The sequence below is a fragment of the Galleria mellonella genome, unplaced genomic scaffold, assembly GCF_026898425.1.
Source record: "Galleria mellonella isolate WM207_F2 unplaced genomic scaffold, CSIRO_AGI_GalMel_v1 utg4725, whole genome shotgun sequence".
NCBI classification, from domain to species: Eukaryota; Metazoa; Arthropoda; class Insecta; order Lepidoptera; family Pyralidae; genus Galleria; species Galleria mellonella.
Window position 1 is genome coordinate 10,756 of NW_026442103.1, and position 20,117 is coordinate 30,872.

The window sequence follows — 20,117 nt, forward strand, 5'->3', positions numbered from 1 at the left end:
CTCTCAATTCGGTTATATTTTTTAAGTTTGTTACGTCATAATTATGAGGTAACAAAGTCTTTATTTGAAAGGATATACTTACAGATTGGTCCCACAAATAATATAATATATATAGTGATAAGTATAGATATAAATAAATAAATAAATTAAGGATAATACATGCGTTCCTACGATTTAAAATGTAACATGGCATTTTAAAGCAATATTCAAAAGGTTCTCGGTTCGTTTGAATATTTCTATCGTATAATCGTGTGTCGGGGGGTCAGTAAACAGAACAACCAGTTTCTAGGAAATTAAAAAAATTCAGGTCTTTAATCGGGCTGACCGGAAATACCGGAATCCCGGAATCTTATTTACGCAAAACAAAGTGCCATCAGTTCGTCCTTTCTTGGTACGAAACAAATTCTATACGTAAAAAGTAAACATACAAATTTATGTATGTATTTACGCATAAACGTACATACGTACGTATGTACGTACGTGCGTGCGTGCGTGTATGCGTGCATGCGTGCGTACGTGCAAAAAAGTACTCGAATCTGACCCAACTTCCCGTGTAAGTTGAGTCAGATTCGGGCACATTTTTTTGAGATTAAGAGGTCTTGTTTATTTTCACGTCAAATGTAAATTAACGGTGATAGTAACTTACCCATATTCTTAGCGAAGCTCTGAGCTAGTGTGACCTGGTGGCCCTCCTTGACGAAAAGACGTACAGCGAATGCGTCATTGTCTACGCTGCCGGTCGCGAAGCCCTGGTACGCCATGTCGAAGAATGGGTATAATTTCTTTTCTTTGATTGCCTGGCGACAGAAATCGATATAAGTTATTGCAGCTAAATTTCTTAAAGATTTGTATTTTTTCGCTCTCTTTGTGGAGGCGGATTGATGGGGGTTTGGTGGTAACTGTAATTTTATTGCTCTTAGATCAAGTATAGATGTTAGTCAAGTGTAATAAATTTTTTGTTAATATATTCTCAATAGAAATACGGAGTTTTTTTAAACGGACTATTGTTTACCTTTTTGGGGGACCGCTAGAATTTTTTACTATTCTTGAAGGCTGAAAAATGAAAATTAAATTGAAGAATAATACCAAGAGAAGAGAGAAAATTTTAATATTTTCATAGGCCACCAACTTATTCCTCCTGATAACAGAGCTCCCAGATTAGTGTTTGTGAAGTTTTGCTTGAAACCTGAGGCAGGGACCAAACAACTCTATGGTGGGCTCGGGATCTAAATACGCTCACGACGATCGTCTGCGTTATGCATAGAGGCTTTAAACGTGTTTCACCGTATGACTGATGAAGGTGCCCTCTGAAGAACGAAGCAAGTGTAATCATTTTTAAACGTCTCATTCAATCACTAATTTGAAATGTTCAAGGGTTTAGGTTGATCACTAAAAATTTTAAATAAATATAATAAATTTGTTGTATTAATTAGTTTTTTTTTACCTGGGATAACTGTTTCCAGTCGTTGGGTCTGGGATCCACACCAGTCGGGTTGTGTGCACATGCGTGTAGAAGAATTATAGATCCCTCTGGAATGTTCTACGAACAAAAAATATGAATAAATAAGTGCCACAAAATCTCGCCTAATGTGTAATCTTCAAATCACGATAGGTACTTCGTTTCAACAAAGCATTAAAAATCATGATTATTTCAAAAATACAATAGTCGAGTTATTTAGTTTTCCATTTCACGTCTTTTCGTTCTTCTAGTAGCCAGAAGAAGACACTTCAGTTCTGCTGTGACCACTACGTAAAATCCGGTATGTATGTATTATTTTCCTACATTTTTCGCCGCTTTACGTCCCGATAGTGTATTTATAATACGTCAACAATGCTCAAGTTTAAAATTAAATTGTCTCTTACAGTGAAAAGATTCTAAAGTACCAATTAGTTCACCTATGCTAATATTATAAAAAGGAAAGATTTGATTGTTTATTTATTTGTAATGGATAAACTCCTGAACAGATTTTAAAAGTTTTATTTTTTTATTTTTAGAAAGCTAAATTATCAGCGAATGACATAGACAATATACTATTTTAGAAAATTCTATCTATCCATGCGAATGCTCCTGATTGCTAGTATCAGATTTAAATACACTCATTCCAAGATTATTTAAAGGAGAATAATAGGATAATTCCGAATTCACGACAAACATTTTATTATGTTACAAATTATATGTATATATTTTTAGTATTACCATGAGATAAATAAACAGTGTTGTTTCTCTTTATGTTACAGGGCAAAAGGTTAACACAATATGAATATACTGTGACGTCATACTAACAAAATTTCCCGGTTTATCTGTTGACAGACAAGCATGCGTATACCGCGTGCACTTAATCGAGTTAATATTATCGACATCTCTGTGAACTCTACAGCTAATACAGTATGATTGTTTTACTAAATATAATGGAATTGTAACTAAACGATAACTGTACATATGAGATATATAAGATAAAGTGATATGAGAGATTTTAATAAGAGAAATACAAATAAAAATTATCATTTTTAGAATTTTTTGTTTGTCTGTTTGTTTATTTGTTTCAGTGTTATGCTAAAACCACTGCACCAAAATTAATGCAGTTTTTACAGTTCTATTTCTTACAAGTATATTGTTACGCTGTTTACAAATGGTTACCTACCTACTTTCAAAATCTAAACGCACGAAGTAGCGGGCAAAAGCTAGTATACATAGATAAGGAATAAAATTTTATGAGTTAATTTGTAAACAATGTTACTTGGGGATTTACTCCGCCAACTTAAGGTTCAATTCAAAATATCCATGTAAATCTACGATAATAATAAACACAGTTAACAACCAAAATTAACTGGGGGGGGGGGGGGACTGTTAGCAATGGGGACTGATGGCCCCATTGCTAGCAAGCCCCGTCAGGTCGACCTCCACGTGGTCCCCCCCGGAAACCATTGTGATTGATACTTGTTGCATTCGTCACGATGGGCTAACTGACCTGCTTTCATGCTCATCTATCATCCCTCACTGGTGCCCCGCTAGTGTATATCCATAGCGCAGGCAGAGTTACCACTCGATTATTTTCCATTAAAAAAAATTAAATTAACTTAAGAAATGATGGTAGATTCGTCCACTTTCGTTTTAGATTTGGTGATTGGTTAATTCAAAATGCTGATTGGTTCCATTCAGGCTAAAGTAATCAAATATTACAATTTGAAGAAAATGCAATATAACAATACTTACACAGATATCTTCGAGGGCGCCCTGCAGATCAAAACCATGCGTCTTCGGATCATAATAGCGGTACTTCTTGTGCGGCAAGCCGAGCGTGTTGCAGATCTGAGGATGGTTCCCCCATGTCGGACTGGGCAGCCAGACCTCCTTATTTTTGGCGTAGTGTTTTGTGATGAACTCAAATCCAAGACGTAAGGCACCGGTTCCTGAGAGTGTCTGTAGATTAAATAGTTAAAGTTTACTAATAACAGTATTATACATGTGAAAGTACATCTGTTTGTATACTACCGTTTTGGGCAAGTTAAAACCATCATTATAAATTTCGAATAATAGTCTATTTCTCTATCCCAAAAGCGTCGCATTTCTTTTGGAATGGTAAAGAACATATACTATTTATTATTGAGATGATATTTATATTTATATTTAGATTTTGCTTAGTAATTAAAAAAAAAAAACGCGTCGTTTAATCGTAACAAAATTTATAGGGGTCCCAGAAAGGAACTAAATTATAGGATAAGTACTAGAGATGGGTAATATCTGATATCTATATATTGAGTTCTTTTGCACATTTATAACCACCCATTGCGATATCACTCATACCAGTCTAATATCTATATTCATTACGAGCGGGTTTTTCTTTGCGATACTATATATTGGAGGATAACCGATTATATATACCGATATCTAATATATCTGTTATTGGGCCAATATCTGTATAGATATTGTAACTACAATAACATCATCATATCAGCTTTTAAATGTCCACTGCTGAACATAAGCCTCCCTTTGAGAGGTTTTGCCAGTAGTTGCCATACTTGACAGACGAGTTGGCTTTAGAGATGTTTTAAGAGGGAAACTGCAGCCCATCCCTCGCCCTCCTTTAGTTGGCTCTTACGACCCCCATGGGAAAGGAAGGAGTGGCCTATTCTATACCATAAACTACACGGCAATTACAATATATAGATATTGCTATATATTATCCATCCTTAATTAGTGTCACTTATTAAAGCGTATTTTACTACTCCTATAAATACTGGTATACAATTATTACTTTTTTAAACGCGGTTAAGTACATTCGTTGCTCTTGGGTAGACATATATACTTAATTATATCTGTATTTTGTACCGAGCTGTAAGTTATCAAAATAAATTACATGTAGATAGTGCTCCGAAAACAAAGCGACTCTTTACAAGATTCAAGCCGATAAAGTTGATATTTAATAACAAATTACCTAGGGCAATTTTATTTTTAACCATTCAATGTCAATGCCATGCACTTGTGCTAACAATTTTCTTCGTTTTATCAATAGAGTTGTTTATGTAAAATTTTATAGATTTTCTGCATAAATGACGTGAGACTGAGGACAAAGTATTACTACGTATTAAGTATTACTATCTTTTTAGTTTTCTGTATCAAAAAAGTACAAAGCAACCCTTATGGTGCGACTTTATCCGTCCGTTCATCTGTCACAGTGCTATACTCGGCAAGTACTAATGCTATCGATTTGAAATTTGGATTTTTTGATTTACATTGAGAAAATTAAGATTTACATATTGTTGGCCTGCATATATTGCAATGGAAATAATTAATTTTTTTTTTTCTGCTAAGGAATTCAAAATGGGTATTGAAAATTTCAGAATAGAACTAACAGATAATGTGAGGTATCACATGAAAGGGCTTCATTTATACATTTTACATCTGATTTTTATTTATTTTTATATTGAGTAGTTTTTGATTTATGATCGAAAATGTTAACCCCTCCCCTCTAACCCATTTATCCATATTTATTTATTATTAGTTTGTAAAGCTAAAAATCTGAAATAATTACAGTTTATAAAGGTATATGTAAATATTATAGGGAAAATAAAGCAAAGTTTTGTCTGGTACTGTTTTTGAATAGGTAATTATCAAAAATCCTCTAAAAATAAACTTAGTTATGAAGTCCAGTCTTTAATCAAAGTTTTAAAAATCAAATCACATAACGACGCCCCTTAATGGATACATGCTTGGATGTTTAAGGTATATACAGGATTCTTGGAAGGACCATATAATAATATTGTTCGCGACATTATTTGTATATATGTAATCGTAATTTATAGTTGTTAAGTCCCTAGTTTAATCGTTTGTATACTGTTATTTTATATAGATTTACATAGATTTAAGATACCTATAGTGTAAGTCAAATAAAGCATTCTTTACGTGTTGTCATTATTACCTACGAATAGAAATAGAAATTGTAACAATAAATAGAACTAAGAAATTGTAAATTGTAATAAATAAATAGACGCTATAGAGTACCGATCTGAAGAGACACGCGTCTCGTTCGTTCTCGCCCCGTCCCGCTCGCACAGATTCGCTAACGCGAGTTGGAAATGTTATCGTGCGAGCGGGCGGGTATAAAGATAGGCCGCCTCCCGTCGAGCGGCATTCGCTTCCGGGCAGCGACGCACTACACTCGAGAAGAAATAGGACAAGAAGAAAAAATACTCTCTTCAGACGGTACCGGAGGCTTCAGAATAGTAATCGCTGTGTTTCACTCCAGCCTGAACCAACGCCCCTACAGTCCACGCTCACCGAACGGCAGTCCACACCGTTCATCGTGGTCCTTCGAGAAGCCGGATTGCTGGAGGAACACCGTTGGTACATCGTGGTCCTTCGAGAAGCCGGATTGCTGGAGGAACACCGTTGGTACATCGAGAAGCCGGATCGCTGGAGGAAGACCATTCTGAAGCCGGATCACTGAAATGCCGACTACGAGAAACATGAAGTCATCGCAACAAAAAATCGCCGTCACCGAAGCCACAACGTCCGCCGCCACCACGTCGACTACGGCCGCCGGAACGCTGTCCGTCGCTGCCACGCCGTCCGTTGCTGCCACCACGTCGTCTGCGGCTGTCAGAACGTCATCTGTCGCTGCCACGTCGTCTACCGCCGCCACCACATCGACTACGAACACGTCCGGCGATACGACGACCACAGGAGCCACGGAGACTACCGAAGCCACAGGAACGACAGAGGAGACAGCAAGGAAGAAGGAACCGAAGCACGGCACGGCACGCACGGTTCGCACCACGGCCTCACAGAAGAAGAAGGCTCTGGCCAAGGCACGGGAGGAGCTACTTCGAAAGGAGGTGGAATTGGCTGCTGCACGTGTCGCCGCCCTGGAAGCCGAATCGGAAGACGACGAGGAAATAGAAGACGACGACGCTACCGTCAGAAGAGAACGAACGTCGGATTGGGTTCATCGAAGCACGCTAGCACTCACGATGGAGCCGCATGTACCAGAGATAGAAGAAGTCACCGGCAAGCGTCAGGGGTTCGTCCCATCGAGACCCGTTGAAGAGGATTCGAGAGCGCCGCCGCCACAGCCGAGCAGCGACGCACTTCACCGGGACCACGCACGCCACGTTGACCCACATGCCGCCATGCCTACGATAGCAGCAGCGATGCAGTCGATGAAAAAAGAAGAACCGGTGCTGAAAGTGGGCATCGATTGTAATGAGTTTGCGATCGCCATGCAGATGGCCGCTCGCAACATACTGCCCTCCACAGCGTCAAGAGTCACCGAGTTGCCAGTCTTCAATGGATCGTCGAGCGAGTGGTTACCATGGAAGATGGCCTATGAAGAGAGCGCAAGTCAACACACAGAACAAGAGAACCTAGCAAGACTGCGCAGAAGTTTGAAGGGGGCCGCAAAGGACGCGGCACGCTCCCTATTCGTCGGGTCTACGACCGCAGAAGAAGTGATGAAGATGTTAGCCGCGAGGTTCGGCCGCCCTGGAGCACTCGTCACAGCCGAACTGAACAAACTCCGCGCGCTACCACGACTCTCGGACAACGCAAGAGACGTCTGCCTCTTCGCAAGCAAGGTGCAGAACGTCGTCGCCACGATACGAGCGCTGAACAAGAGTCACTACCTCTACAATGAAGAAATAGTGAGAAACGTCACAGAGAAGATGCCGTCGGTACTACGCTTCAAGTACTACGATTTCGCCAACGACCAACCGGAGGGACAACCGGACCTCATAACACTCTCTCAGTTCCTGCAAAGGACCGCCGCACGATGTGGAAACTTCGCCCCCGCCGAGGAGATACCGTCCGAAGACCGGCGGGAGTCCGCTCCTAGGAAGACGGCGAAGACATACGCGACGCAAGAGAAACCCGCTACACCACCGTGCCCGATGTGTCGACGAGAGGGACACGCTCCATCGGACTGCAAGACGATGAAGGAAGCGGACACATCGGCGAGATGGGAGCTAGCGAAGACTCATAGGCTGTGTTTCCGTTGCCTCAAAGTGAGAAGATTTCGCCACGCCTGCAAGAGCAAGAGATGTGGAGTAGATGAGTGCACGCAGACTCATCACCCTCTGCTGCACACCACGCGACAACAGCCGGAGAACGAAGTGACAACACACGTCGTCGAGGACAAGTCCGCCGCAGTCGCCGCATCGGCAAGGGAAAACGACAAGATCGCGTTCCTGAAGATCCTGCCGATACGAGTCACCGGTCCCACGGGAACGTGCGACATCTACGCGCTACTGGACGACGGGTCGACTTGCACCATCATCGAGACGGCGGTGGCGGAGCGAATCGGTGCTACGGGTTCCCCCGCACCATTCTACATGGAAGGTGTGGCCGGGGCACGGATCAACGCAGCTCAATCGACGCGTGTTCACTTCAAGATCCACGGGCGGAATTCACAAGAATACACAGTGGGGGCACGGACGATGGACAGACTGCAGTTATCACCGCAGTCGGTACCGCGCAGCGTCATCAAGGGCTGTCCACATCTACGAGACATAGAGAGGGAACTGGTCTACGAAGAGGGCAAACCGACGGTACTGTTGGGGCAAGACAACTGGCACCTACTGCTGGCCCACGAAATCAGAAGAGGATCCGACACGCAGCCGGTCGCATCACTCACCGACCTGGGATGGGTACTGCACGGTACGAGTCGCGGCAGGACAAGACAGCAGGTGCACAGAATCAGCCACATAGTGACGACACATGAAGAGGAACAATCGATGGAAGAAATGATGAAGCAACATTTCGCGCTCGAATCGCTGGGAATCGCACCGAAGAGGTCTTACAATGAAGAAGAACGTCGCGCCCTGCGCATTTTAGAAGAGAAAACTCGTCCGTTACCGGCGGGAGGATACGAGACGGGGTTACTATGGAAGAAGGACGACCCTGTGCCGCCGGACAACTACGAATCGGCAATGCGACGTCTCCAACTGGTCGAAAGGAAACTCGACAAGAATGAAGAAATTAAGAAGAGGTATGAACAACAAATGGACACGCTACTCAAGAACGGGTATGCTGAAGTCGCCCCGCCACGGAGTTCCCAACGGGTGTGGTACCTGCCACACTTCGCCGTCATCAACCCGCAGAAACCGGGGAAACTGCGGATCGTGCACGACGCAGCAGCCAAGACGAAGGGCATCAGTTTGAACGACATGCTGCTGCCGGGCCCCGACTTACTTCAATCGCTACCGGGGGTCCTCATGCGGTTCCGGCAACGACGGGTGGCAGTCACGGCGGACATAAAGGACATGTTCATGCGGGTCACCATACGGGAAGAAGACAGGGACATGCAACGGTTCCTGTGGCGAGGAGATCGACGAGAGGGTCCACCTGTGGAATATAGGATGAAGAGTGTCATATTCGGCGCAACATCGTCACCGTGTACAGCGATCTACGTCAAGAACAAGAACGCAGAACAGTACAAGGAAGAGTTCCCGGAGGCAGCAACGGCGGTGGTCATGAACCACTACGTCGACGACTACCTCGCCAGCTTCGACACGGAAGAGCAAGCCGTACGCGTCTCAAGACAGGTCGCACAGATCCACGGTCGAGCCAACTACTATCTCCAACGGTGGGCGTCGAACTCGCATCAAGTGCGCGCCGCGTTCTCCGACACCGGCGGGGACAGCGTGGTACAACTCGACGCGGAGAAGATACTGGGGATGGTATGGCGACCTTCTGAAGACACCTTAGGCTTCAACTTCAACGGACACAAGCTTCCGCCACAGATAGCCAGCGGGGAACAGACGCCGACGAAGAGGGAAGCGCTACGAGCGATCATGTCGCTGTTCGATCCACTGGGCCTCGCCACTCCCATCACCATACAGGCGAAGAAGATATTGCAGGAGACGTGGCGTACCGGTATCGACTGGGACACCGAGCTGCAACCACGGGAAGCGGACGCCTGGCGAAGCTGGATGGACCACGTGCGACGGCTGTCCGCGCTGGAGGTGCCGCGGTGCTACCCGGAGGTAGCCACGGCCGATACAGCGGAGCTGCATACATTCGTCGACGCCAGCTCGGACGCGTACGCCTGTGCCGTGTACTGGCGGGCCGTAAGCGCGACCGGCGAGGTCCACGTGTCGCTGATCGCGGCAAAGGGACGAGTGGCCCCACTCAACAAAGTGACCACGATACCGCGACTGGAGCTGCAAGCGGCCGTCCTCGGGTGTCGCCTATCGCGCACGGCAGTCGAAGAACACGACCTGAAGCCCGCTCGCCGAGTATACTGGTCGGACTCACGCACCGTGCTCGCATGGCTACGCACCGGTCCTCGCGCATACAAGCCGTTCGTCGCGCATAGAGTCGCCGAGATCGTCGAAGAAACGAAGACGAACGAGTGGAGATGGATACCGACGCGGCACAACGTAGCAGACGACGCCACACGCGACCCACCGACGGACTTCGGCTCGCAGCATAGATGGTTCCGTGGGCCGGACTTCCTGTACCTCCCCGAAGAGCAGTGGCCGCGTGAAGATAGTACGAGCGACGATAGTCAAGCGGAAACGGGAGAAGAACACAAGCTACAGAACGCGACGCAGTTGTCTATAGCATTACCCGATCCGTCACGTTTTTCTAATTGGTTGAAACTTGTTCGCAGTTCAGCACGAGTGTTGCAGTTCATCGACCTCCTGCGACCGACCAGTCAACGCTGTACCGCCATCCGAAAGAGAAACAAGAAGAAAGAGAGCGCCGACCCCACTTGGACCCGCACGAAGAAAGTCGATAGAGAGAAGACGAAAATGAAAATCAAGAACAGCAATAGTCCATCTGTGTGTTTCATCCCCATAGACACACACTACCTAGATCGCGCGCGACGGCTATGGATTCGCGCGATGCAACAAGAGGCGTTCGGCAACGAAATCGCAGCATTGAAACATGGAAAACAGCTGCCGTCATCCAGTCGACTCATACAGCTGTCGGTCGTCATAGACAACGACGACATTCTGCGACTTCGATCGAGAATAGCAGCCGCCGCCGATCTGTCAGCCGAGCAACGAGAGCCCCCCGTCGTCGACGGAAACCACACCTGGGTGCGCCTATACATCGCATGGGTGCATCGGAAACTTCACCACGGCGGCTTCGAGATCACCACGAACGAGGTGCGACAACACTTGTGGGTGTTGCGCCTACGACACGCCGTCCGCAGTGAACTGAAGAGGTGTCAGCTGTGCCGCCTACGAAGAGCAAGACCGGCGCAGCCATCAACGGGCAACCATCCACAGAGCAGGCTGGCGCATCATCAGCGACCGTTCACGTTCACCGGCCTAGACTACTTCGGGCCTATGACCGTGACAGTGGGCCGCACTCACCAGAAACGATACGGAGTGCTCTTCACCTGCCTAACGACGCGCGCAGTCCACCTAGAAATCGCCGGCAGCCTCAGCACGGACTCCGCCATAATGGCCCTGCGGCGCTTCATAAGCCGCAGAGGGTGTCCCACGGAATTATGGTCCGACCAAGGCACCAACCTCAAAGGTGCTGACGTCGAACTGAAGAAAGCAGCCGAGGAAGCCATCCAAGAAGAGTCATCAGTTCATTTCATCCGGTGGCGCTACATTCCCCCGAGCGCACCCTTCATGGGAGGTGCGTGGGAACGGTTGGTGCGTAGCGTGAAGACCGCACTAGCCGCTACGTTGAACGAGCGGGCCCCCAAGGAAGAGGTCCTCCACACTCTGCTGGTCGAGGTCGAGCACACCCTCAATAGTCGACCGCTAACCCACGTGTCAACATCGGCAGACGACGACAGCGCCCTAACCCCCAATCACTTCATATTGGGCGGTCCATCGCGCGTCCCACTGCCAGGCAGCTTCACCGAGAGCGACGCGGCGGGACACAAGGAGTGGCGTGCCAGCCAGAGGCTAGCTGACTGCTTCTGGAACCGGTGGGTGAAGGAGTACCTACCCGAGTTGCAACACCGGCGGGAGCCCCGAGCTACACACGGAGCCATCAAAATGGACGACCTGGTCCTAATAGCTGATGGGACCTTGCCTCGCAACACGTGGCCGCGAGGCGTGGTGGTGGCAACCTACCCTGGACCAGACGGCGAGATCCGAGCAGTCGACGTGCGGACGAACAAGGGCATTCTACGGCGACCCACTAAGAAGCTGATCATACTGCCCACATCGACATCGAGCGACGCGAACACGAGTTAACTCCAGCTACGAGAGCTGCGGCGGGAGATTATGTTCGCGACATTATTTGTATATATGTAATCGTAATTTATAGTTGTTAAGTCCCTAGTTTAATCGTTTGTATACTGTTATTTTATATAGATTTACATAGATTTAAGATACCTATAGTGTAAGTCAAATAAAGCATTCTTTACGTGTTGTCATTATTACCTACGAATAGAAATAGAAATTGTAACAATAAATAGAACTAAGAAATTGTAAATTGTAATAAATAAATAGACGCTATAGGGTACCGATCTGAAGAGACACGCGTCTCGTTCACTCTCACCCCGTCCCGCTCGCACAGATTCGCTAACGCGAGTTGGAAATGTTATCGTGCGAGCGGGCGAGTATAAAGATAGGCCGCCTCCCGTCGAGCGGCATTCGCTTCCGGGCAGCGACGCACTACACTCGAGAAGAAATAGGACAAGAAGAAAAAATACTCTCTTCAGACGGTACCGGAGGCTTCAGAATAGTAATCGCTGTGTTTCACTCCAGCCTGAACCAACGCCCCTACAGTCCACGCTCACCGAACGGCAGTCCACACCGTTCAAATATTATACGCGAGATGTAGATATATCAAATGATTTTTTTTATGCAACTTAGAATGGCATACAAGCTAACCTGCTAACCTGATGGAAAGTGGTAACCGTCGTCAGTACCATGGACATAACAGAGTATACTGTTTCGCCCATGATACCCCCATGCATTGCTTTTCCTAAGAACTCAGGTGTTATTCCTCTGTACCCTGTAAATTATATGTTCACAACAAAGGTAACAGTACACAAATGCCTTTGATTACCCCGTTAAGGATTATGACTGCGAACACGAAAGTAAGGAAAAATAATAAATTATGTTTCCTCCTGGTAACTACAAGTACCGAGTTCATAGAGATAATTATCACACAATGATTATGAAACAGTGATGATGATGAATGATGGAGTTTGGTAGGAACCCGATAAGAATCTATGCAACGTAATGGGCATTACATAAATTTATCTTATCAGATATACACAAATTTCAAGTGTTTACATTAAATGCAAAAATGACCTTCAACATTTTGAATGTCGCCAGCAAATTATAATGAACAGGATTGAACAACGTTAAAAGAGAGCTAATTCTCTATTCTCCTTATTTTTTTTTTTATTACACAATATCTTCGTATATCCCTGAACTGATTTTGATTATTATATTTTTAGATTTAACAGAATTTGCTGTATTTTTATTTAATGGAACAAATATTTTAAAATCGCAATCGGGATTTAAAATGAACATTATACAGGTAAATAGTACCTAGATATAAAACTAACTTCTTTTATCAAAGACGTTTATATAAACAATGCAAAAATTTAAAATTAAGTAATGGAACAAAACCTAAATTATAAAATTATCACTTTTTGAAGACGCCGAGTAATTATCATAGTGGCTTATTGTTGTTGTTTGGATATTACTTAACGGATGAAAATTGAAGAGCGAGAGAAAGAAAATTTCAGCTTATATTAATTATGTATATTGTCGTAAACAAGTACAAAAAGAAACGATGAGAATGAAAACAGGTTAGTAGGTCAATGGATGATAATGGAATGGTAACCCCGCCTGCGCTAATAGGATACATTGACGGGGCATCAGTGAGGGATGATAGGTGAGATGAAAGGGCAGGTTAGTTGTTCATGATGATCATCATGATGAAATTCAGCACGATGGTTTTCAGAGATCGACTTGACTAGATATATTGCTAGCAATGGGACTGATACATCCACATTATCCCCCATTCACTACTAGATCTACATTACTAACAAACCCTTTCCCCTCAGGTAGGTCCATTGTGGTGTTTACTAGAAATTAACCACGATGATTTGCAAGAGGACTACGTAGATATCGTCCTGACAGGGTATATTGCTAGCAAAGTAGCTTACCTATTATTAACAAACTAACGCCACGTCCCGCTTTCGTATCGTTTCAATTTATTATCAAACAATGAATTTATATACCTAAGTAACCGAGTTATCCTCCAATGGATAAGAGGGCACAGTGGATCTTATGGTAACGATGCTGCAGACGAACTAGCTAGAAAAGGCTCAGGAACGAGGGTGGTAGGCCCGTATCCACTCCTTCCTCTTCCATTCTCACAACTTCGAATGTGGATTCGTCAAAGATCTTCTGACATACAAAACCAAAGATGGATACAGGCTATTGATTGCAGACAATCAAAATTGGCCGTACCTATGTTGAATCAACGACTATCAAAACGTTTATTACATCTAGACAGAAAAAACCTCAAAACAATGATAGGAACAATAACGGGTCATTGTCCATTAAACAAACATCTATACACAATAGGAGCCACAAACAGCCCTCTATGTCGAGGCCGTTTCAACGCCGAAGAAACGGCTGCTCACGTAATCCTGGAATGTCAGGCTGTGGCCCATCAACGTTTAGAAATCCTCGGAACGGTGAGGTCGCTCCGTGAGGCCTGTGAAAAACCCAGGAAGCTTCTACGCTTCTGGACGGAGCTAGGTTGGCTGCACTAGCCACGACTCATACGCACAATGGCCCAAATGTGAGGCTAAGCGCGGAAAATAGAGTCCTTTTCACATTCACATTATACCTAAGTACAGAAATTTATTTAAGAAGTATAAAGCATACAACCCTTCTATAAAAAAAAGCAAACGAGAGGAATCCATCATCATACCTAATTCGTTGCGTAATTTAGAAAAAACAAAGAAATGAATAGTAAGACCGCAGACAGGGGCTTCGTTTTATACTATTTAAAGATGGTCATAACATGGTAACTATATTTAGAAAATGCAGACAACATCTGGGAACACAGGCGCAGTCCAGCGCCCTCAGATTCCAGTAAATTTAGAAAAGATCGTTCCCTAAACTGGACTAAGAATAGAGTACGGGAACTTATTTACGCAAAGCAACGTGTCTGTTACTGCGCCAAGAAACATCATCGTCGTTGCCACGAGAAATATAACTTAGAATAATCAAAAAATATGTTCACGATAGTAAACCCTAATGGGATAGTCAGAGACATTTGTCGTCTGTTACCATTGTGAGGAACGTGACTCTCTTGTTTGTATATAATAAACAAATAAAAAAAAATATATATATATTATTGTAGATAAATAATTATATACCGGTATGGGATTAAAATGATAAATGGTAAATATTTTTTTTTTTATAAATCATCATTGTTATTTCAAAACATGTATCGAATATTCGAAAGCGTTTATCTACGGAGACACTGTGATCCATCAAACAACGAAATCAGTACAGGTATCGATAAAAGTATAGGTATTGATTGTTTACATCTTTGGTAAACAAAATAACTGGACAATTAATTGTGACCGTCAGTGTAATTTTATATCAATTTTCTAATTAAAGATAAATAATTTACAACATTACAATATCCTTACAAAAATTATAAAAATGAGTTTGCTACTTACTTTTCGGTTTAACCAATAATCACGACTGGAGACTTGGATGGAGAAGAACATATGCTATGTTTTATGCCGGATATGACGAAAAACATATCCCGGTCAAGTGAAAATAAATAATTTAATTTAATTTTATATAACATTATAAGTTACATATTTGGCTTTACTTATAAAAGTCATGAGTAAAACTTAGATGTTTAAAAATAATACACCTACCTGCACTGTGCAGTTAGATTTATCTTTAAGAACTGGGCTGTCCGCACCGAAAGCTAGCTTAGCAACAGCTTCTGTATACGCGGCCTCACCGCCGATCGGGGCATATTCGTGGTTCAAGCATTTCTTGAAAACGATTTCCTCTGCCTAAATAAAAAAAAAATTGTTCAATCTAGGTTGCAAAACTTATAGTCTATTAAGCTGGCAATGATTAGGGCCAACATTAATTGGAGATTTGTACTAGACAGGTTAGGTCTTCAGCCCTTTAGAGTTGGAAGGTCATCTAAGCTTAAGCAGTATAGCAGATGTATTTAAAAAAGGAAGAAGACTGGTGATTACGCTAATAGATTAGCAATGAGGATTTGTTAGTCTCGTTCAGCAGCAATATAACAAATTTAATAAAATATTATATTATTGAAGGTCAAAGTTTTTCAAAGTAAATAAAAATATTGCAAAACTCCTTGCTACAATTATATACCAACCTATTTATATGAATAAGCATCAAATCAGGTTAGAAGTACTGTCCTTGACTGCTTTCTATTATCATCCATTACCTATGTGTTACCTAAGTAACATGATTTCAAATTTTAATTTTAAAACAACTCACAATAATAATATAATGACTACAACTTTTCATTCACTAGTTTTGTATATGCTCATATATAATTTTCCATTGAAAGCAAGTAATACAAACCTTTCTAACTGAGGGTAATACAAAAGGTTTTCCTTCATCATCTCTATATGCTCCCACTCCTAAATTAACCTTCTTGGGGTCTGTGTCCCTTTTGTATGCCTCTGTGATGCCAAGGATTACATCTGGTGGACCCATCTGGACATTGTCCCACCATGTGCTGTTTTGAGAAAATAATAATCGATTTTGATAAGGATCAGAATTATGAAGTTACATACAAAGTACCTACTATAGTGTTTATTGATTATGTATTAAATTACTTTTTCTATGAAGTAATATGAAGTAAATGGATATGGATCCATAATACAAGGTTACTATATATACTATAGCTCAGTTAATGTTTACATGTGTATCATTACTTTATGGGGAAGTTTTATACCTTATTATATGTTTTAGGTATTAAGCCTTAGCATTAACTGTTAATAAAAATATTATATTTCATTGGATATCATTAATAATACTATTTTATGAGCTAATTTTCTGCATATTCTATGTATGGCACTTGAATTCAAAATAAATGCTTTTTATAAACTTAGCTACAGATTTCTAATAATTACATTATACAGCTTTACTAACCTTATTATAAAATTTATGGCAAAATCCAACATATTTAAATGATAACTCCCAAATATGAAACCACATAACAGATGCTTAATTAACTACATAATTGTAGTAGTAAAATTTTTGTACCTCACATAAAAGATTATTAAGAAATTAGCTTGCAATTAAAACAATGTATAATGAATTTGTGTTGTATAATAGTTATGATATGTAAGTTAAAAATCAATAGGAAGGAGGAGGGTAGACTGATAATTCTAAAATTGGTCCCTAAAAACTTGAGAAAGTTTTAATGACAGAGGAGGAATGAATAGAGTTGCGCCCACTAGAACCCCATGCCTAGACAGCACACAACCATTTCAACATCATTTAAGAAGGGCTTACTAGATCACATTATTAAACTTTTTGTGTAATTCTATAAGATTTACACAAAATAAGTGAACAAAATATATCTTTTTTTTTTGTAAATAAAACATTTGCTTGTTTTAGTTGTCTACATAAAGAAAGATATAACTTTGTTAAAAATATGATAATTATTGTAGTATATTAGGTAATAATTGTAGGTACTTGATACAAGTTACTTTCATTTCATAATTTTACTTCTATTCAAGGAACACAGACTACCCTCAGATCAAATTTTATTTTATTTATAGCTGAATTTTTATTCTATCCTCAAATCAGTTACTTAGTTAATTCAAGTCCACCACCAGTTATTATTCACTATCATCAGTTTTCACTGCAGTTTTTCTATTGTATTAATCAATGTATACAACAGTGGGTAGACATGAATATCTCAAAGTTGACCTTGGTTCTAAAATTATTACATTTCACGTAGACATTCTAATATGTATTAAAATTGAAGAAATGGATAATAAGCAATAAATTTAGCGCCTGGTGGCCCCATTGCTCAGGTAAAACACCTAAATTCCCTTTGGATACCCTTGTAGCTAATTTCTAGTATTCGTAACAATAACTTACTTAATTAATACCTATTATCCTTATCTAGTACTCAATTAGCGCAAATCAATAATGCAGGTGGAGTAAACATTCCATTTTCATCCATCATAAATATATATATGTAGGTATGATGATATTTTTTTATGCTTAATATCATTATCAAAAATAAGATAATGGCTTTAATACAGCTTGTAAATTAAAAGTTAAAAAATGTGCTAGTCTCATGAATACCTATCTGTTAATCGACACTAGTTCCGGTGAGTTAATTAAGGTTCATTACAGAAATAGAAACATAATACTGGTTAGTGGGTAGCCCTATAACTAGACTGTTGCACAAAATAAAAGCACAAGTTATAAACGATTCGGGAGTTGTTACTTGTTTGTATTTCCATATTTATAAGAATTTTCCTTAACAGAAATATTATTACAATAAATAATTATAACAAACATTGAGAAAAATAGCGACGTAAATTTCGTATTTTTGAAACCATCGTAATAATATATGCACAGAAAAATTGGTGTTAGGTAGTTTTCGTTTCCACAAACTTTTCTACCCTACCCTTCTTGCAACACTGCACTTTATTACGTAAATTAAATTTATTAACCGGCATACCTGTTCGTTCTAATAGCTGTGGCACTGATGATGTTTTCTACATTATTGTTCTTAAGCACGTGAACAGTTAATTTCTTTAATGCTTGAGCCATTTTACTGAAATGCGGTCTTTGTAGAACACTAATATAAAGTAATACAAACAATACAACCGGTATGAACAATCTTAAAGTTCGTCTCTATATTCGACGTGCAGTCCAGCTGGTTAGATGATGACACATTGACAGATAATGATGATTTTCTACTATTTCAGTAACACATGCCGTCAATCCGTCAATCAGTGTCAATCGAAAATTCATCATCACAATGAACCTTTTTTAATCGCTACTGCTTGTCAATGGTTCAATTGTGTTACCAAACAACAAAAAATTAATTACGCAAAAGTAATAGGCTAATAAACAATAAATAAGCAAATATAAATTTTGAAATAAAAGGAAGATTATTAAAGATCATTTTTCAAGAACGCTTGGCCCTTAAAAGAGGCGCATATACAATCTCCAACTAACCCCCTTGACAAGTGGCAAGCGAATCCATCGATGAAAACATTATGGAAAGCGAGTCCATGAGTTGGAATGAGATATCCGGCGTTGCTATTTCATTCAATTTCATGAATTAATCGATTAGATGTCGACTTCATTAGTGAATTAGTTTGCCACTTTTCTAGAAGGCCTGTGTGAAAGGTTCTTTGGGTAGAACAATTAAAAATAGAAAAGACTGCAAACAGATGTATTATATTTTTAATATGTATAATATTCTAAATATCTTCCCTATTAACAAATATGAATTAACAGAAAAAATAAGAAAAGTCTGTTTTTTTTTTTAAATAAAATAAATAAAACCTCATCATACTTTTCCTCTCACGATGACATCGCAAGACAGACAGACAAAAACTTCATTTCATATATAAAATTATTACTCCTAAAATATTACAAGTCTATAAAATAGTGGATATATGGCACAAGTGGAAACAGCGATTCAATACTTTTTACCTGATTTCCGTAACAATAGGCCTGTACCTATCATTTCAAAAGGAGATCTATATACTAAACTAGTACCTAGACGTGGAGTTGATGATGTGGACATAGCCTTTACAAAATTAATTAATACATTGTTCTACAATATTCTTCGCAAGTTTTCTGGTTCCTAAAATCTAATAACTTTCTCTAAGTTTACTCATTAAAGTTTGAAAACCACAATGTAATTTTTTTATATTTGTTTGAGTAACTAGTCTTATAATAATCATATTATTACTTGACAATAAAGCAGGTAAACGATAATTTTCTATATCTTTTGAAAAGTAATTAGTATTCGTATTTTGATCCCTATCAAATCATTTTCATCCCTATATATCTGCAACTTAAGATTTAAATCAAACATTTTAAAGCTTTCTCTTTGCATAATAGAAAGTATAATCCTTTCGGCTTGAATATAATCAGTCTCTTTTATTTTGACTGTATATAGTCTTAGTATACTGTTGTATATGGAGAATAATTGGGTTCATATATAATTATGAAAACATACAAGCACGTCGACCTCAAATATGTAACAATTTTATAGTTAAAAAATTCTGAGAATAGCGTGGATTGTGATCTGGACGGCCAATGAAATTTAATTTTTTGGATAATGGTGGTAATTCTAAGACTGTGCATTGTCCCTTTTTCATGAAAAAATAAAAAAAAAAAAACATTATCCCTTTAAGGTTACTTAGATACTATATCAGTTACGACTTACGACTAAGCTGGCAATATTGCTTTTTAAAAGATACTTTTACACAGGGTAGAAAATTTACATGTATTAAGGATATTTTTGTATGAAAAATTTTATGATAATTAAAACATGAAATACTTTCATTATCGTAACGTTACGTACATATTTTATTCTGTACTATACTAGCCTGATAAGGATTCCCTGCTGTTCTTAAAGCCTAGCCTTTACCATAGATTAAGAGAGAGAGAGAGATTAT

General features: G+C 40.7%; 1 protein-coding gene across 1 annotated transcript; it reads right to left on the reverse strand.

The window, feature by feature from the left end:
• Window positions 1-599: 599 nt before the first annotated feature.
• Window positions 600-18,385, reverse strand: LOC128201484 (aspartate aminotransferase, mitochondrial-like). Its single transcript, XM_052898629.1, has 6 exons — window positions 18,158-18,385; window positions 16,033-16,189; window positions 15,342-15,485; window positions 3,215-3,421; window positions 1,445-1,540; window positions 600-797 (listed from the first exon to the last, which is right to left on the reverse strand). Exons 1-6 carry the CDS (start codon window positions 18,247-18,249, stop codon window positions 615-617), a joined length of 879 nt encoding a protein of 292 aa, XP_052754589.1. The 5' UTR covers window positions 18,250-18,385; the 3' UTR covers window positions 600-614.
• Window positions 18,386-20,117: the final 1,732 nt, after the last annotated feature.

Excerpts from the sequence above, each read along its gene's own strand:
- LOC128201484 (XM_052898629.1), bottom strand. The coding sequence starts at position 18,249 with ATGGCTCAAGCATTAAAGAAATTAACTGTTCACGTGCTTAAGAACAAT. Across the intron at positions 16,190-18,157 it reads ACAGCTATTAGAACGAACAG|CACATGGTGGGACAATGTCC; the intron begins GTATGCCGGTTA and ends TTCTCAAAACAG. Across the intron at positions 798-1,444 it reads ACTGGAAACAGTTATCCCAG|GCAATCAAAGAAAAGAAATT; the intron begins GTAAAAAAAAAC and ends TTCTGTCGCCAG.